Here is a 14,511-nt window from a genome sequence, read left to right as displayed (position 1 = left end):
TTTTCGGGATTTTTGGTTCGGTTTTAGGATTTTTTCGGTTCAGTTTGGTATTTTCAGTATTTTTTTCCACCCCTAGATACGGTGCACTCCAAACAGTTTCTCAGAACACCCAAGTAATTTCCAACCAATGAGTTGCTTAATATATTTAGTTTCTCAAAGACCATCTCCAATCTTTAAGAATAAAGTTAAAAAATTTAAGTCAGAAAATTTTAGGCTACAACCCAGAAACTGCTTTTCTCCTTCAATAGTTATGCATTAAAATTTTAGCTCGAGATTATTAAATAATGATTTTAGCCTAATTTTTATTTTGGTAACTTGTTTGAAAATAAAATTTATGTAGATTATCCTAATTTAATATGGTGAACGTGTTAATCTAAAAATATTTAAATTCTGACAAATAATTAAAAATCATACAAATACAAAGGTATTTATAAAGTGAAATTTGATTTGAAAATTTTCTTTAAATTATTTTAGATGTTAGATTTAAATCAAATCTTTTTTTTTTGCCGTTAGATTTGATCTCATTTGATCATAGCCATTGGATTATAATTTAAAAAAAAAGGTTTGAAATATGATAGTTTGGTGTAGAGGTTGCGCGATGCGGTTTCAAATCGAAACCTAAACTTTTCGCGGTGCTTTTTTGAAGCCAAATCGAAATGAAATCAAACTGTTTTATTCGGTTCGGTGCGGTTTTAAACGGTTTCGATTTGGTTTTTTGAGAAAAAAAAATTACAATTTTAAATTTACACCTATTTACGCATAAGACGATCTCATTTTCCTCGTACATTAATCAATGAACTTGCAACAAAACTATAGCGAAAAACAGCAGCAAAAGCAAAACTACAGCAAAAGAGTTCACAAAAAAAAAAAAACTGCAGCAAAGGAAGTTAGGGATAGAGAGATTTGTCTAACCATATGCAATAGTAGCTGTAATCTGCAACACACAAGCATTAAAGAAAGTATATATGTATACATCTTTCATACTGCATAATTTGTTTAAGTTATATATCAAGATAAGCACTGTTATGAAGCACATTTCTCAAGCAAAATAATGTTGCTAATTATAGGTGTGCTGCATTAATTAGGTTCAAGCTTCTAGCACATCTATGAACTATGTGCCTTATTTAGATCGAGTGAAGTGTTGTGATCAAGGGTTGGAATTAGTAATTCTACTACAATATGGTACTATTAACTGCACAGCTTCTTGTGTGTGGCCAGATAGATGAACATGAGTTTTGAAAGAGAGAGAGATGTATGGACTTGAATATTGGTGCAAAATTGGATGACATTCTATTCTAGTAGAGTTGAGTTGATACTATAAATGTATGGACTCTAATAAATGTTGGGTTTTTGGCTCAAAATTAGGATGATGCAATAAATTAGGTTTGTGTTACCTATTTGGTTTTGGTGTCCTATTTGGGTTTGGTTTTGACTTCTTAGTTAGTTTCCTTGGTGGAGAGATTTTGTTAATTACCTATTTGATTTGGATTTGGATTTATTTCCTATTAGGATTTCTATTGTAACCTAAGTCCTATGCACTATAAATAGGACCTTAGGGTTAGTGTATTTTGTGTGGCTCATTCGTGTGGCAATTTGGTAAGAGTCAATTTGTGAGTTTGTGAGTTAGAGAGCAATTTGGGAGAATCTTCTCCGTTAGTTTTGGGTTCTCTACTCGTTTGGTTTAGGGTTTGTAATTTGTGGGATTTGGGTTGTGAGAGTTTAAACACTCTTTTGTAATCTCCGTTTGTTTAGTGAAATTCCTCGCCGTGCTTCGCCCGTGGAGTAGGCTTTACGCCGATCCACGTAAATCTCTTGTGTCAGTTTGAGATTGTTTGTTTTAGCTTTCACATACGACATTGATATTTGGTACTTTGTTATAGTTCGCTTCCGTTTGCACATAAAAGTACAACAATAAAGAACCAATTAGAACATAACATTCAATATATGGTGCGGTTTCGGTTTCAGTGCGGTTTTGAAAATCCAAAACCAAAACCAAACCGTTTTCTTAGCCGCGGTTCGGTTTCGAAACCGCAACCGTTTCAAAATCACAAAATCAAAAAAGGGAAAATGTAGGGAGACAAATAAGTTATATGAACAAATTAGCATGGTTCATGCTAATGCTATATAAGTTAGGTTGCTGATTTGTTACCTCATTTCTTCATTGGTGATTTGTATTTTCAGTGATTTTCTATTCTTGGGTAATAAGTTTTTGTCAAAAGTTAATGTGATCAGTTTCTTTTCTTTTTAATTTATGTTATGTGTGGTTTTATGTCATGTGATTAGAGGTTCCAAAAGAGAAACATGACTTTTTATTTGGTTAGAGGAGGGGGGAGGAAGTTCTGTTCAAATTTGGTTTTTCCGATCTCTTGAGAAGAAATTATGTCTCTATTGATATTGTAGGTGTCCAGCTAGCAAAAATTACAAGGTATGGTACAATCTATGCTTCTTTGGTAGATTTGATTCAAATTGGTAGATTTCGGTAAGAAGCTTTTATCTTTTCTTTTAGTTAAAGGACAATTAGGACTTAAATTTGTAAAAGATGTGAATGTTAGAACAATGACAATAGAACTACTAATATATATGGTTTGTAAATAGATTTCAACATATATGTAAATATTATTGCATATCATATGTCTTTAGAACGTTCCACATATTTTATACAGTTTTTAAACCCGCAGTATTGTGTGGGCACCGTTGCTAAGTATATACTAAAACTCAGTTTTGGGTTGGCACTGTTGATCTATAGTGTGCGGGCGGAAATGCCCTTGTATTCCTTTGTTCTCGACCATTTTTTCCGCTTTTTACATAGCTAAAGGATGACTTTGTCCTTCTAGACCACGCGTCCACCATCGCTGGTCCTTTCGGTTCGACGATTTCTCGATTTCGCTTCTCTCTCGCCATTCTCACCTTTTGGGTATTTTGTAACCTAGGTTTTTTTTCTCTACCGCATCGCCATTTTACTCACCGTTCAGCGTCGCTATCTTTCTCCAGATCTTCAGGCCGATAGAACCCGGCAAGATTAGCATGTACGTTTGTGGAATTGCCGCATGTGATCTCAGCCATCTTGACCATGCTCGTGCCGCCATCAATTCCGATGTCGTCTTCAGGTTCGCACGTTCAATCTCATTATTTGCATGTTTCGTTTAATAATTATGCAATTAATTGTGCTCTACAGGGAAGAAATCAGATCCATGGGTTTTTTATTTGTGTATGCGAATTGGGATGTTTTGCAGGCATATTTGCGTCTTTAGCGGCGTTGATGTTGAATTGTGTAAAAAAGGACATTGATTACTCTCCGTACGAAGAAGGTGAGTGGAGGTGAGCAATTGAATGCACAACTCAGATTTTGGATTTATTATAATTGAGTTTTAGTTAAGTTTCATAGATTTTTTCCTTTAAATTTCTGGGTTGTGCTCAATTTTTCGTTAAATTTGTGGGTTTTTTTGGTGTCCTTTTATCTGAAAGTTCTGGTTTCCTTGAAGGATGGTAAACCTCTTCACTCTCCTCATTTTCTCTCTTTAAACTCTTTCCACAGATTATATTTTGTTTGATTGCAGAGTTTTTGGTTCTTAAAAATCTCCAATTTTTTTATTTGGTTTCCTCTTGATTATTTTTGCCTAAAACTCTATGAAGGGTTTGCTCCTTTGATTGTGGACTAAAACAGTCGAAGAAGGTTTATTTTAATGGCTGAAGAAATTGAGGATTATTCAGGTGGTCAAATATTTCTCCTCTTTTGTTTGTTTAATTTCTATCTAATATTCGAATAATTATTGTTGTGTAATCCTGATAGCACTATTATTGCGCCTCAAATGGATATCTACCACAGCATGGGAGATGCTCTTGCGCAGCAGTATGGTGGCTATGCAGCTCAAAACACTGTATGTTCTTATTTTATTCTTGGGTTAGAGCATGCATATATTATCAGTTGCTAGATGTCATAGATTAACCCCTATAATTCTAACGTGAAGTTAAAAAAAAAAAATGAAAACTATGTGTTAAAATTATGGTGAAATAAAAAGATGAATACAATGTTTCTTATAGAGATGACCCATGATAACAAAATGGTCAGGCGGAGTCAGTTTTACCCCATACAGCCCACTCGATTTACATTGTCTGGGTCCTGCGATTTTGTGATAATCTTCCATGGTAAGTGACTTTGGTTTGTTTTGGTCGGTCTGAATTTCAAAATTCTAGTTGAATTGTTTGTTTTGGTTTGTTGCGCATGATATGAGCTTCAAATTAGATAATTTATGTGTGTTAACACTTATCCTTCACTAGCTTGATGAATTGCATAATTTGCATTAGTTGTTGCTTGAACATGTTCTGTCACTTGCATTTTACATTGGAAAATTTCTTTCATTTTAGATTTTTTACCCTTTGAAAGCAAAAAAAGAAAGTAATTATGAATAAAGTTTCGTTTTTGGTACTTGCCTAATCATGTGATACAAATGGCTTCAAGAATTCAGAGTGTCTGAATTGTCACAAGATTCAGTGCAGGGTATAGCCGAAATGGAAAAGCTTACGTACACGACCTTCTTGATGTTAACGGCAGACCAACTCTCATAGTGGATGGTTCTATGCATCTTTCTGCTGTAAGTTTTAGATCAAGTTTTGTATGGTACTTTGGTCACTGAACAAAAAGTGCCACAGGTGCATGATCCCGCTGATAAAGAGAAGCTCTGGATGTTTTTGATTGAGAAGGCCAGAAGGGAGCAAAGAAATACTAGGAATCTTCAATCTACGTTGGGGCCAGCGAAAGTAATAATAGGCATACAACATATGTGTTTTTACTTTCCTTCAAATTTATTATTTTTAATTATATAGCCGAATGATCAAAGAAATACTAGAAAAATTGGTACTTTTGTAGTGACATATGCTATTGGGGAAAGTTGTAAAGTTTGATACTTTCTAGCTTTAATCTACTTATTCGCAACTTAGATGTATAAAGTTTAGGTGGAATACCGTCACATTATGAGTGTGAAATGTGAAGAAACAAAAGAAGATCGACTACTTATAATGCCTCCAGTTGTCAACTTTTGATCAACAGTCTTTATCCTGACCATCAAGCTCATAGAATTCTTGTGGTAACCATTGTAGGAAAAGTAAGTGTTGAAACTAGAACCTTGCTCTAGCTTAATTAAAACTAGAACCGTTCAGAATGAACTATCTCATTCATGACTTAGAGTACCATATTTGCTTGAAAACCGGATGACACTTCTCTGTAGAGAAACGTGTCCAAAAACTCTATAAATCAACATCGACGATTACACAATCGTGTGTCATCCCCGTTGTGTAAACGTAATTACTGTTTAATTAAAACTAGAACCATCTCATTCATGAATGAGATGTTTTAGCATTTGCATATTCTCTGGCATTAGAGTCTAGATTGTGGTAACCATTGTAGGAAAAGTAAGTGTTGAAACTAACTGATCAACAGTCTTCCTTTTCGTTTTCCCATTGTCTTAAGGTATAGATCCCCTCACTCAATTTAAGTTTTTTTTTTCTTTCTTAGGAACAGTTTGAAGGATTAAAATGTTCTAATTTGGTGTTGGTAATCTTGATTTAGCAAATTCGCAGTGAGATTGCACACTCCTCATTCCGTTGTAAGTTCGACTGACTTATCCTATAAGAATTGTTTCGGTTTGTGTTTGTGGTTTCCATTCAATGTAATCCCTCTTCTCAGTTTCTCTTTAGAATTGTATTCTTTTCCAGTTTCGCAATGTTTATATTTTTTGCCATAATGGAAGTTTTAGGGTCTATGATTTCATTTTTGGTGATCAATGTCCATTAATAGCTTCTTTTTTTTTTTTTAAATTTAGATCCTGCAAGTTCGAGGCATTGGTGATGGAAATAAATTTATTGCATTGAATTACAAATCATATGAGGATTATTTTTTTTTGCTAGAAAAGGAAAGAACTATATTGAAGAGAAAATCCCCTAGGGCAACCTGTTTGAGTACAATCAAATAGTTAGGCTGGACGAGTAGTCAACGGAATAGTTTTATCCTAAAAATGGAAGCCATTAACTGAGAAACCTACTATTGCGATAGCATCCGCTAGAAAATTAGCTTCTCTGAAGACATGCTTCCAACAAATATCCTCAAAGAAGCCCGCCAGTCATCAAATATCAGCAAGAATGGTCCTCAGTTTCCAGGGAGCATGATAGGCACCACGAATAGCCTCAATAACCAGCTTAAATTCGCCTTCAACAATGTGTTTTCGTTGGCTTTAATTTGCAGCAAAAGGATTATCGGTGTTATCATCCATTTACTCGACTTATGTAAGTCACCATGGATATTACATTCTCTGAAGACGAATTATTTTTTCCTCCCAGCCATGGGGAGACAACCTTAATTGATGATTATGACGGGTTTGGTGTAATGGAGATTTCCATTGCAGACTGTCATACCAGCCCAAGTGGCGGGCTGCCTACCCAAACTGGTCACAGGCCTAACCAAACTGATGACAGCAGCCTTGCTGCCATTACTGCACCGAGAGATATAGCCCAAAATGGACTAGACAGTGACATCCCAAATGGGCCATGTAATCCATGTGATTTCCCAGACTGTGACAATGCCAAAAATGGCCCAGACAGAGACACCATACAACTGTCCAAATATTGACAGCCCAAATGGGCGTGATCAGTTAGCAGCAGCCATATCAAGTCCCCAGGCGTCTGGGATAATTAATACAGGCCCAAGTGGGCTTGACTTGATATTTCCAGATGTAGGCCCAAGTGATGGGCATCCTGAATTAAGTGGACAGATGAATAGCACTATTGAAACAGAACACGTCAACCCTTCTCATACTCCTCAAGTACGCGTCTATGTCAAACGGGTATCTTTGGGGTAAGTTCTCACTCAGATATTGTTAAAACATCTTATGTGTTACCTCCTCGACATAATCGAGGAAAACCACCAGACAGGTACTCTCTAGAAGAAAAAGTGCGGTACCCCATTACTAACTCCATCCATTACAAACTACATATCCATTCAAAATACCTACCAGAGTGAAAGAAGCCTTGAAAGATCTGAAATGGACAGAAGGAAGTTGAGATGGAAGCATTACAGAAAAATAATAAATGGAGTGTGGTTATGCTCCCTAAAGGAAGGAAGTTAGTGGGGTGCTTTACTATTAAACATAAGGCAGACGGAACAATTGATGGGTACAAGGCAAGGTTAGTGGCCAAAGGCTTTACTCAGACTTTTGGGGTAGACTACCAAGAAACATTTGCTCCCATTGTGAAATGAATACCATCAGAGTTTTATTGTCACTTGTTGCTAATCTTGACTGGCCTTTGCAACAGTTTGATGGAAAAAATGCATTTCTGCATGGAGATTTAGAGGAAGAGGTGTACATGAATTTTCCACCAGGATACAGTGCTGCAAACTCTTGCGGGAAAGTGTGTAGACTTCAGAAAGGATTTTGTGGTCACAAATAGTCACCTAAAGTGTGGTTTGGGCAGTTCACCCAAGTAATGAAAAAGTACAGGTATCGACAGGGTAACTCAGATCATACTTTGTTTATCAAACGCAAAGATGGCAAGATAACCTTACTCATTATATATGTGGATGATATGATTGTCACATGTGATGATACAATGGAAATTGAACGATTGCAGAGATACTTGTCTTCCAAGTTTGAGTTGAAAGACCTTGGAGGACTTAAATACATCCTAGGGATTGAAGTTGCTAGGTCTTAGGAAAGAATATACTTGTCACAACAGAAATATATATTGGATCTTCTGTATGAAACTGGTATGCTAGGGTGTAAGTAAGTGGATACACCTATTGTTCAAAATCATCACCTTGCAATTTATCTAGATCAAATCCCAACAAATAGGAAGAGATACCAAAGGTTAGTAGGATGGTTGATTTACATGTCACTCACAAGGCCAGATATTGCTTGTGCAATAAGTGTGGTGAGTTAATTTATGCATACACCTAGTGAGGTGGCTGCGGTAATGCGAATATTGAACTTGAAGGGAACTTCGAGGAAAGGACTACTGTACATAAAGCATGGACATATGGAAGTGAAAGGATACATGGATGCAGACTAGGTTGGATATATTACTGATTTGCGATCTACTTTACTTTTGTAGCAGGTAACCTTGTAACCTAGAGGAGTAAGAAGCATAGTGTGGTGGCAAGGTCTTCGGCAGAGGTTGAGTACAAAGGAATGGCACATGGTATTTATGAGCTTTTGTGGCTTCAAATTCTACTTACTGAGATAGTGTTTAAGCCTAAAGATTATACAGTGATAATCAAGCAGCACGAGAGATAGCAAACAATCCCGTGCAACATGATAGGACCAAACATGTTGAGCCTCCTGGGGGAACCCTTCTTGTCAGAAGCCAACCCCTCCGTCTCGCTAATGTTGATCCTTTTCGACAATCACCCCCTCCTCCGGCATGTGACCCCGCCCTCCAAAACCCACCCCCTCCACCTTATTTGGACGACCCCGCGACCCCACCTGATCAAAACTTTCCTGTCCCAAGCACTAGCCCTAGTACTCCTTACCCTCGCCAAGATCCAGATAAATGTGTGATAGATTGCAAGGGCATTTGCAACGACCATATGAACAGGCCTGCAGAGAATATTGTATATCTAAATGCCCACAAGCCTTCTTATCCGGGAGAACCTGCTGGTGGAGCAGTAGCATTAATATATCGTAAGTGTACACGTTACTGCAAAAAGTCCATATCCACCACCAAAACTACCTCTGCAGGTCTGTATATTAACTAAGTAATGCAGTTTTTCTGTTAATTTGTTTGTTGATTAATAATGTAAAATATCTGATTTAATAATGCAGGGTTTACTTTCTATTTACATGTTATGTGACTTGTGGTGCAGAAATGTTCATCAACAAGTGTATCCCTCCTTTTAGTAGATTTCTACGTTGTGATTACGAATGAGAGAAAACATATATGTGAGATTTAGATATGTACACCCAATGTATAATGTATATTCATATTCATTCATCTTGTGAATTTGTCACTTTTTCATAGCGTTTCCTACTCTTGTTGAGCCATTTTCCCGACTTTTTTTCGAACGAGGTTGAAGTTTAAAACTCCAACAACTCTTAATGTTAGAGAGAAATACTTTAGGATTCATTACCTATTCATTATTATCAACTGTTAATGTCAAATGTAATAACAATTAATTCTTGGATTTTCAGGTTTTTTTTTTCATCCAACATGTTGCTTTATATGTTTCTTTTTCTTCATATTTATTTTTTTTAAATGTGAAATGTGAATTTTTGTTAAGAGCTAAAAAGATGCTAAGATAGCATTCAATAACGTCATGATTAAAAGTAGCATTTCAATATTTTTATTACTTTGAACATAAGAAATAAGAATTACCAACACAATTTAAGAATTACCACAAGGTAAAAAAGAAATGGAAATTTGCAGGCCGAAGCAGTATTGCATGGCCGCTTACGGGTCCTGCATTTATACAATCAATCCACCTCTCTCACACATTCTGCAAAGCCACAAACTAATATTCCCCCAAAAAAGAATTCCAGAGGTGAATGAGCAGAGGAGAAGAGGCACGGTTATACGAAGAAAAAATGGGAGCTGTTCTAGTTCGAACCCGGAGAAAGATTAAAACACCAAAAGTGTGAAACTTTCTTCAGCAAAAAGCTCTACTACTATCCTGGTAAATTCAGGATTCATCGATTCCTAGGTATTGTGAGTGAGAGGCGGCGAGAAGGGCAGCTCCAATCCCAGAGCCATCATTAGAGTGTTCAATAACGATAGTTTCTGCAACTTCCTCTCCGAGCAATTCTCGTAGAGTATTTTCCATGCACTTGCTATATTCAGTGTAATGCTCGTATAATCCACCATCCAAAGCTACCACTGTCTTCTGGTTTTCCCCATCCTTGACCGCGTCTCTTCCCAGCTTTTTCAGTACACCCAAGACTCCAGCAGCGGCAAGGCGGGCCCCACGTGTAGCAACTATATTGCAGAGCTCGACAATAACTTTTCTTACTTTAAGAGAAGTATTTGATATCTGAAACAGAATTAGAACATTTCAAAAATTTATATCTACACAAACTTATCCGATTAGTATGGCCAACAACATTTAAAAGTCATTCACGTGAAGATAAGAGCATCATCCCTAGATTCAACCTCGTTATACGTCTTTTGAAGGCCACTTCTGATATTAATAATGCGAGTAGTTGAAGTGAAATTAAACACACCTCCAATACATTCTTCAATTTTTCTCGTACCACCCTAAGATCAGAGGATGCATCGTGATGCATCGCAGACATGTCAGGTGTCCTGCATAATTCAAAGCTCACATTTTAACCACTTAGCGAAAACAGAATCCCAAAGGCTATAATAAATCCAAGGAAGGTAATACTAAATGCACCAAACAACAACATATACAGCTACAAAAACATAGTGGGCCTAAGGGATAACCTCAAAATGAAAGGAACTTTTAACTTTGGTGGAACAGTGTCACCAAAAAGGGAAGCTTCTTCAGCAATCCTACAAAGAACTCTGCGAACAATTTCTCCCAAGTACATTCCAGAAATTATCTTCTCAAAAATCTAAAAGAATCAATTTCAATGGCATTAAAATAAGCGTATTAGAGTTTGTCACCAAAAAAAAAAAAAAAAAAAAAAAAAAAAAAAAAAAACAAATTGAGGAAGTAAATAAGTACAATCACCTGATCACCACGGTTCAAACTTTCAGTATCCAATGAGTGATCATATTCTGTCAATGGAAGGTGAGCTGACTTAAAGTTACCCCACTCCATGTTGACAACCTACAGTCCACAGACAGCAGCTTCAAGATTTACTTTATAATTTTCAGTTGCTACTGTTTTTCATAATTTTACAATCCTAATGCTAACAAAAGTTTGAAAAGAATAATTTAAAAAAAAAAGTATTGAATAGGTAATTGACACAAGTCAATGGCCGTGAAGCTGTGAAGCAGTGAAGGAGTTGCTAACCATCTCTCCTGATTTAGGGAGCAGACCATGCCATTTTGGTATTGCATGTGCACGTTCCACATATGCTGCATTTGTCCCAGTACCTAAAATCACAGCAACAACAACATCCTGATTGACATACCTGCCTCCAGCTAATGTCCCAACCGTGTCATTAACCTGGTGAGAAGGTGACCATTAACACTGAACTTTAAATTATAATTGATTTGAACAAGCATTTTTACGTCGTACCAATGCAAAGCCAATAAATATACTCATAGACTCGACATGAAGGCCTTTTAAAATAACTCATCAAGTTTACTTACCAGAGCAGATACACGCATATCGAGGCCTGTTCTTTCAATGGCTTTACTCAATTCAGCCACTACATCTTGCCCAACCTATTCGGCATGAAGAGTTAAAGTCATGAAGGTTGAAATATGAGTGCAAAACAGGTTTCACAAGTTTAGAATATGTCACGTGATAATTTAAATACTAGATATGCTTATTGCTTCAAATGAACATAATCTACTAGAGTATTTTTGCACTGTTGAATGAAATGGCTGGCCAGGGAAATGGACTAGAGTATTTCTGCTGTGTGTTGTTTAAAGGATGAAGCTCACTTGAAGATAATGAGAAGTGGCACTGACTACAACGTTAAGAAACAAAAGCTAACTTTAACAATTCTGATGTTTCAGGATTATGAGGGCAACTATATCACAGAAACTGAACCACAATCACAAGTTACTGATTCAAGGAATTCTTTATCTTATGAATTCTAGGACTCAAGTGAAACAACTTTCTTTTAACAGGGGAAGGTGGAATAAAGTAGTAGCTGTAGTAGATGGACAAATGTATTATAAATCCCCGGCACTAATATGTCCACACTTTATAAGTGCTGAATATTCACTTTTTTCGCAAGAGATTTTATTGGAGAATACAGAAAAAATTAAACTAAGGAGAACAAAAATAATACAGAATATTAAAGAAGTCAAAGTAACGAGGACTGAACTGCATCATCTATAGAAAAGCCTTTCGTCCACTTAATAAGGGTCCCCGAATTAATTGATGATTGCAGCACAGGGAATGAGAAGGTAAAACCTAGTTCTCTCTGCCTGCCAGGAGGGAGTTGATAATCTTGACCTTCTTTAGCAACAAACTTAGCAAGTTCTGCCGCAATGTAGTCAAAGAGTGCCTGAAATCACAATCATTCTCAAGATTTGAGAGGTGTTTTCACATAAAAAACTTACATTGGCATTGTTAGCGACAATCTACTTACATCTGAAGTCCCGACCATAAGATTTTCAGGAATTGAGACCTCAGTAAATTCTTGGCTAATAATTCCACGACCCTTTCCTCCCAATTGCACCCTCAGTACACGGAAGTTTGTTCCTCCGAGATCCAATGCATAAAACAACCCTTTCTCATTCCTGAAATAGAAAATACATATATATACATATTAAAAGGAGACTTCAACATCTGAGAGCAGAAAATTTCATCGTAACACAACTGTTCAAGTAATATGAAACAAACACAATGTACAATTCACTCATCAAATTATACACCAAGATTGATCAGGAAGAGATCAACCTGCAAAATACAATACAAAATTCCTACAATTTGGATAAATTTTGATCGACCCTTTTCGCAACTGTGAGTATTCAACCGAAATTTTCAATCCATTTATAAAGATTAAAACTTTAGAGGTTACCCCAAAAAATATACACATCCAAAGATATCAAGAAATGGACTTTGAATCCAACGATGGAGACCCAAATCAATATAAACAAAAACAAAAACACCCCACATCAATCAGTCCCAAAACAGATCAAGCGGTACCAGTCGATCCAGAATCTACAATACACATATATGCACGTCAGGAAATCAAAAGAGTCAATTGATTGATTTATTCAATAGCTACGTACCCAGTAGGGAGATTGTCGACGTAGCTAATGATCATCTTGAGCTTGCTGCCACCTTCGGAGGCGAGGCCGGCATGCATCTCGACAGCCATGGCGTCAGCCACCTGCCTCAGCTTCCCAGTGGGGGTCCCACACTTCTCCTCGAGCTCCTTGATGATCGCCGATGCACGGGCCCACCGTCCCGAGCTCCGCATGCGGTGGCGCACCACCAGAACCGCTGCCGCGGCGCACACTGCCGTCGCAGTAACGATTATCACCGCCTTCTTCCCCATTGTTTCGGTTGATTTCGGGTTCGGAGTTGTATGTGGAGAAGCAAATGAAATGCTCTGTTTCTTTGGTGGTTTGGGGGAGTGAGTGATGCAAATTTTAACGGTTTGGGGCGACTTTTATATGTGAGTAGGACAGATAAATGGAATTTCACTGATAATTACAATATTATCGCCGGTCAGTACTACGGTTTAGTAATATTTCTATTCACTTGTAAGTGAGAGGTCTTAGGTTCGATTCTCGTCAAAAGCGAATTTAAACCACATTATTACTAACCCATTGTGAGGCTTAGTTCATCCCCTCCCCCTTAGTGTAGATAGCTCATTCCCTTCCCTTAGTATAGATAATATCGTTTGTTAAAAAAAAGAAAATTACAATATTGTCCTACTACAAAATAAATTTGAGGATTAGGATCTAGGCATGGGCACGGGCTGGGCCGAGCCCAATTTTGAAGGAACCTAACCCTACCCGTTTTAAACTGTAACGGGGCGAGGCTTGGCGGGTACAGACATTTTTAGTTTTGAAACCAAACCTTACCCGATCCATTTGAAATAGGGCAGTTCTGGCGGGTCCACGGGTATAACTCTATTTTTTTGCTCTTAAAAAAATGAGGCTAAAGCCGATGCACTGCAGTGCACAACAGCTTACACTCCTGGAGCTGCCTTTAAAATTTGAGAATGCACAACAGCACTATAGCAGCGCATATTAGAGGAGTATTGAAGCACATATTGTGCCTAGCAGCGCATATTAATATTATTATCCAAACCCAAAGCCCAAATCCAAAATAAAATCAAAATCCAATCCAAAATAATATCTCCTAGACATCCAATGCAAAGTCAAAATAAAAATAACATCCAAATCCAATAAAACCTAACAACAAAATTAGTGAATAAAACCCTCTGAAAACTTATAGAACATTGTTGTAATCTATTCATGGTTCCAAATAGAGTGCAAGTTATACAATAATTGGTAATTAACATATAATAAAAGTTGTTTGAGTATGATACTTATAGAGATTTGAATTTGTGTTGGTTGATTTGGAACTCAGAAAAGTCTTCAAGTCCCACTCTCAAACTCGCTTAAACTTCTCTTTTTTACTTTGTTTGCTGCTGAGCTTGCAAGTGCAAAAACCCAAGTCCCAGACCTAGAGTACAAAATTATTGTGACAACCGGTCCCTAATTTTACGATTTTATAAATTTTTAAAAGTGTGATTTGACAAAAATGCCCCTAAAGGCGAGGGTGTTGACTTTCATTGACCAGTGTGTAATGAAACATACAAAATATTCATTTAGCGTATTCTAAAAGCACTCGACGGTACAAACGCGTAGGCGCAAGCGGAAGCGATTTTGGAGTTACGGTTAAAATCTTACGGAACTACGTTCGTA

The 14,511-nt window shown here is 37.0% G+C and overlaps 2 protein-coding genes across 19 annotated transcripts; one reads left to right on the top strand and one right to left on the bottom strand.

Moving 5' to 3' along the window:
• Positions 1–2,758: 2,758 nt before the first annotated feature.
• LOC126609782 (uncharacterized) lies at positions 2,759–5,896 on the top strand. 18 transcript variants are annotated; one of them, XR_007618277.1, is made up of 6 exons: positions 2,761–3,107; positions 3,234–3,308; positions 3,791–3,878; positions 4,493–4,758; positions 5,513–5,603; positions 5,820–5,896. XR_007618277.1 is itself a non-coding variant. In XM_050277712.1 (4 exons), the coding sequence occupies exons 1-4, from the start codon at positions 3,071–3,073 to the stop codon at positions 4,632–4,634; spliced, it is 342 nt and encodes a 113-aa protein (XP_050133669.1). In that variant the 5' UTR covers positions 2,761–3,070; the 3' UTR covers positions 4,635–5,017. The 18 variants fall into 18 exon arrangements, 1 of the variants encoding a protein (XP_050133669.1); XR_007618278.1 differs by having other exon boundaries at positions 5,519–5,895; XR_007618276.1 differs by having other exon boundaries at positions 5,513–5,895.
• Positions 5,897–9,302: 3,406 nt separating this feature from the next.
• On the bottom strand, positions 9,303–13,229 carry LOC126609778 (hexokinase-1-like). The gene is made up of 9 exons (XM_050277706.1): positions 12,862–13,229; positions 12,216–12,366; positions 11,949–12,131; positions 11,263–11,337; positions 10,961–11,116; positions 10,676–10,774; positions 10,426–10,556; positions 10,203–10,284; positions 9,303–10,012 (listed from the first exon to the last, which is right to left on the bottom strand). Exons 1-9 carry the CDS (start codon positions 13,128–13,130, stop codon positions 9,665–9,667), a joined length of 1,494 nt encoding a protein of 497 aa, XP_050133663.1. The 5' UTR covers positions 13,131–13,229; the 3' UTR covers positions 9,303–9,664.
• Between the last annotated feature and the right edge of the window lie 1,282 nt (positions 13,230–14,511).

Source organism: Malus sylvestris, chromosome 17 (assembly GCF_916048215.2).
Source record: "Malus sylvestris chromosome 17, drMalSylv7.2, whole genome shotgun sequence".
Lineage (NCBI taxonomy): Eukaryota > Viridiplantae > Streptophyta > Magnoliopsida > Rosales > Rosaceae > Malus > Malus sylvestris.
This window is presented reverse-complemented; position numbering and strand designations above follow the sequence as displayed.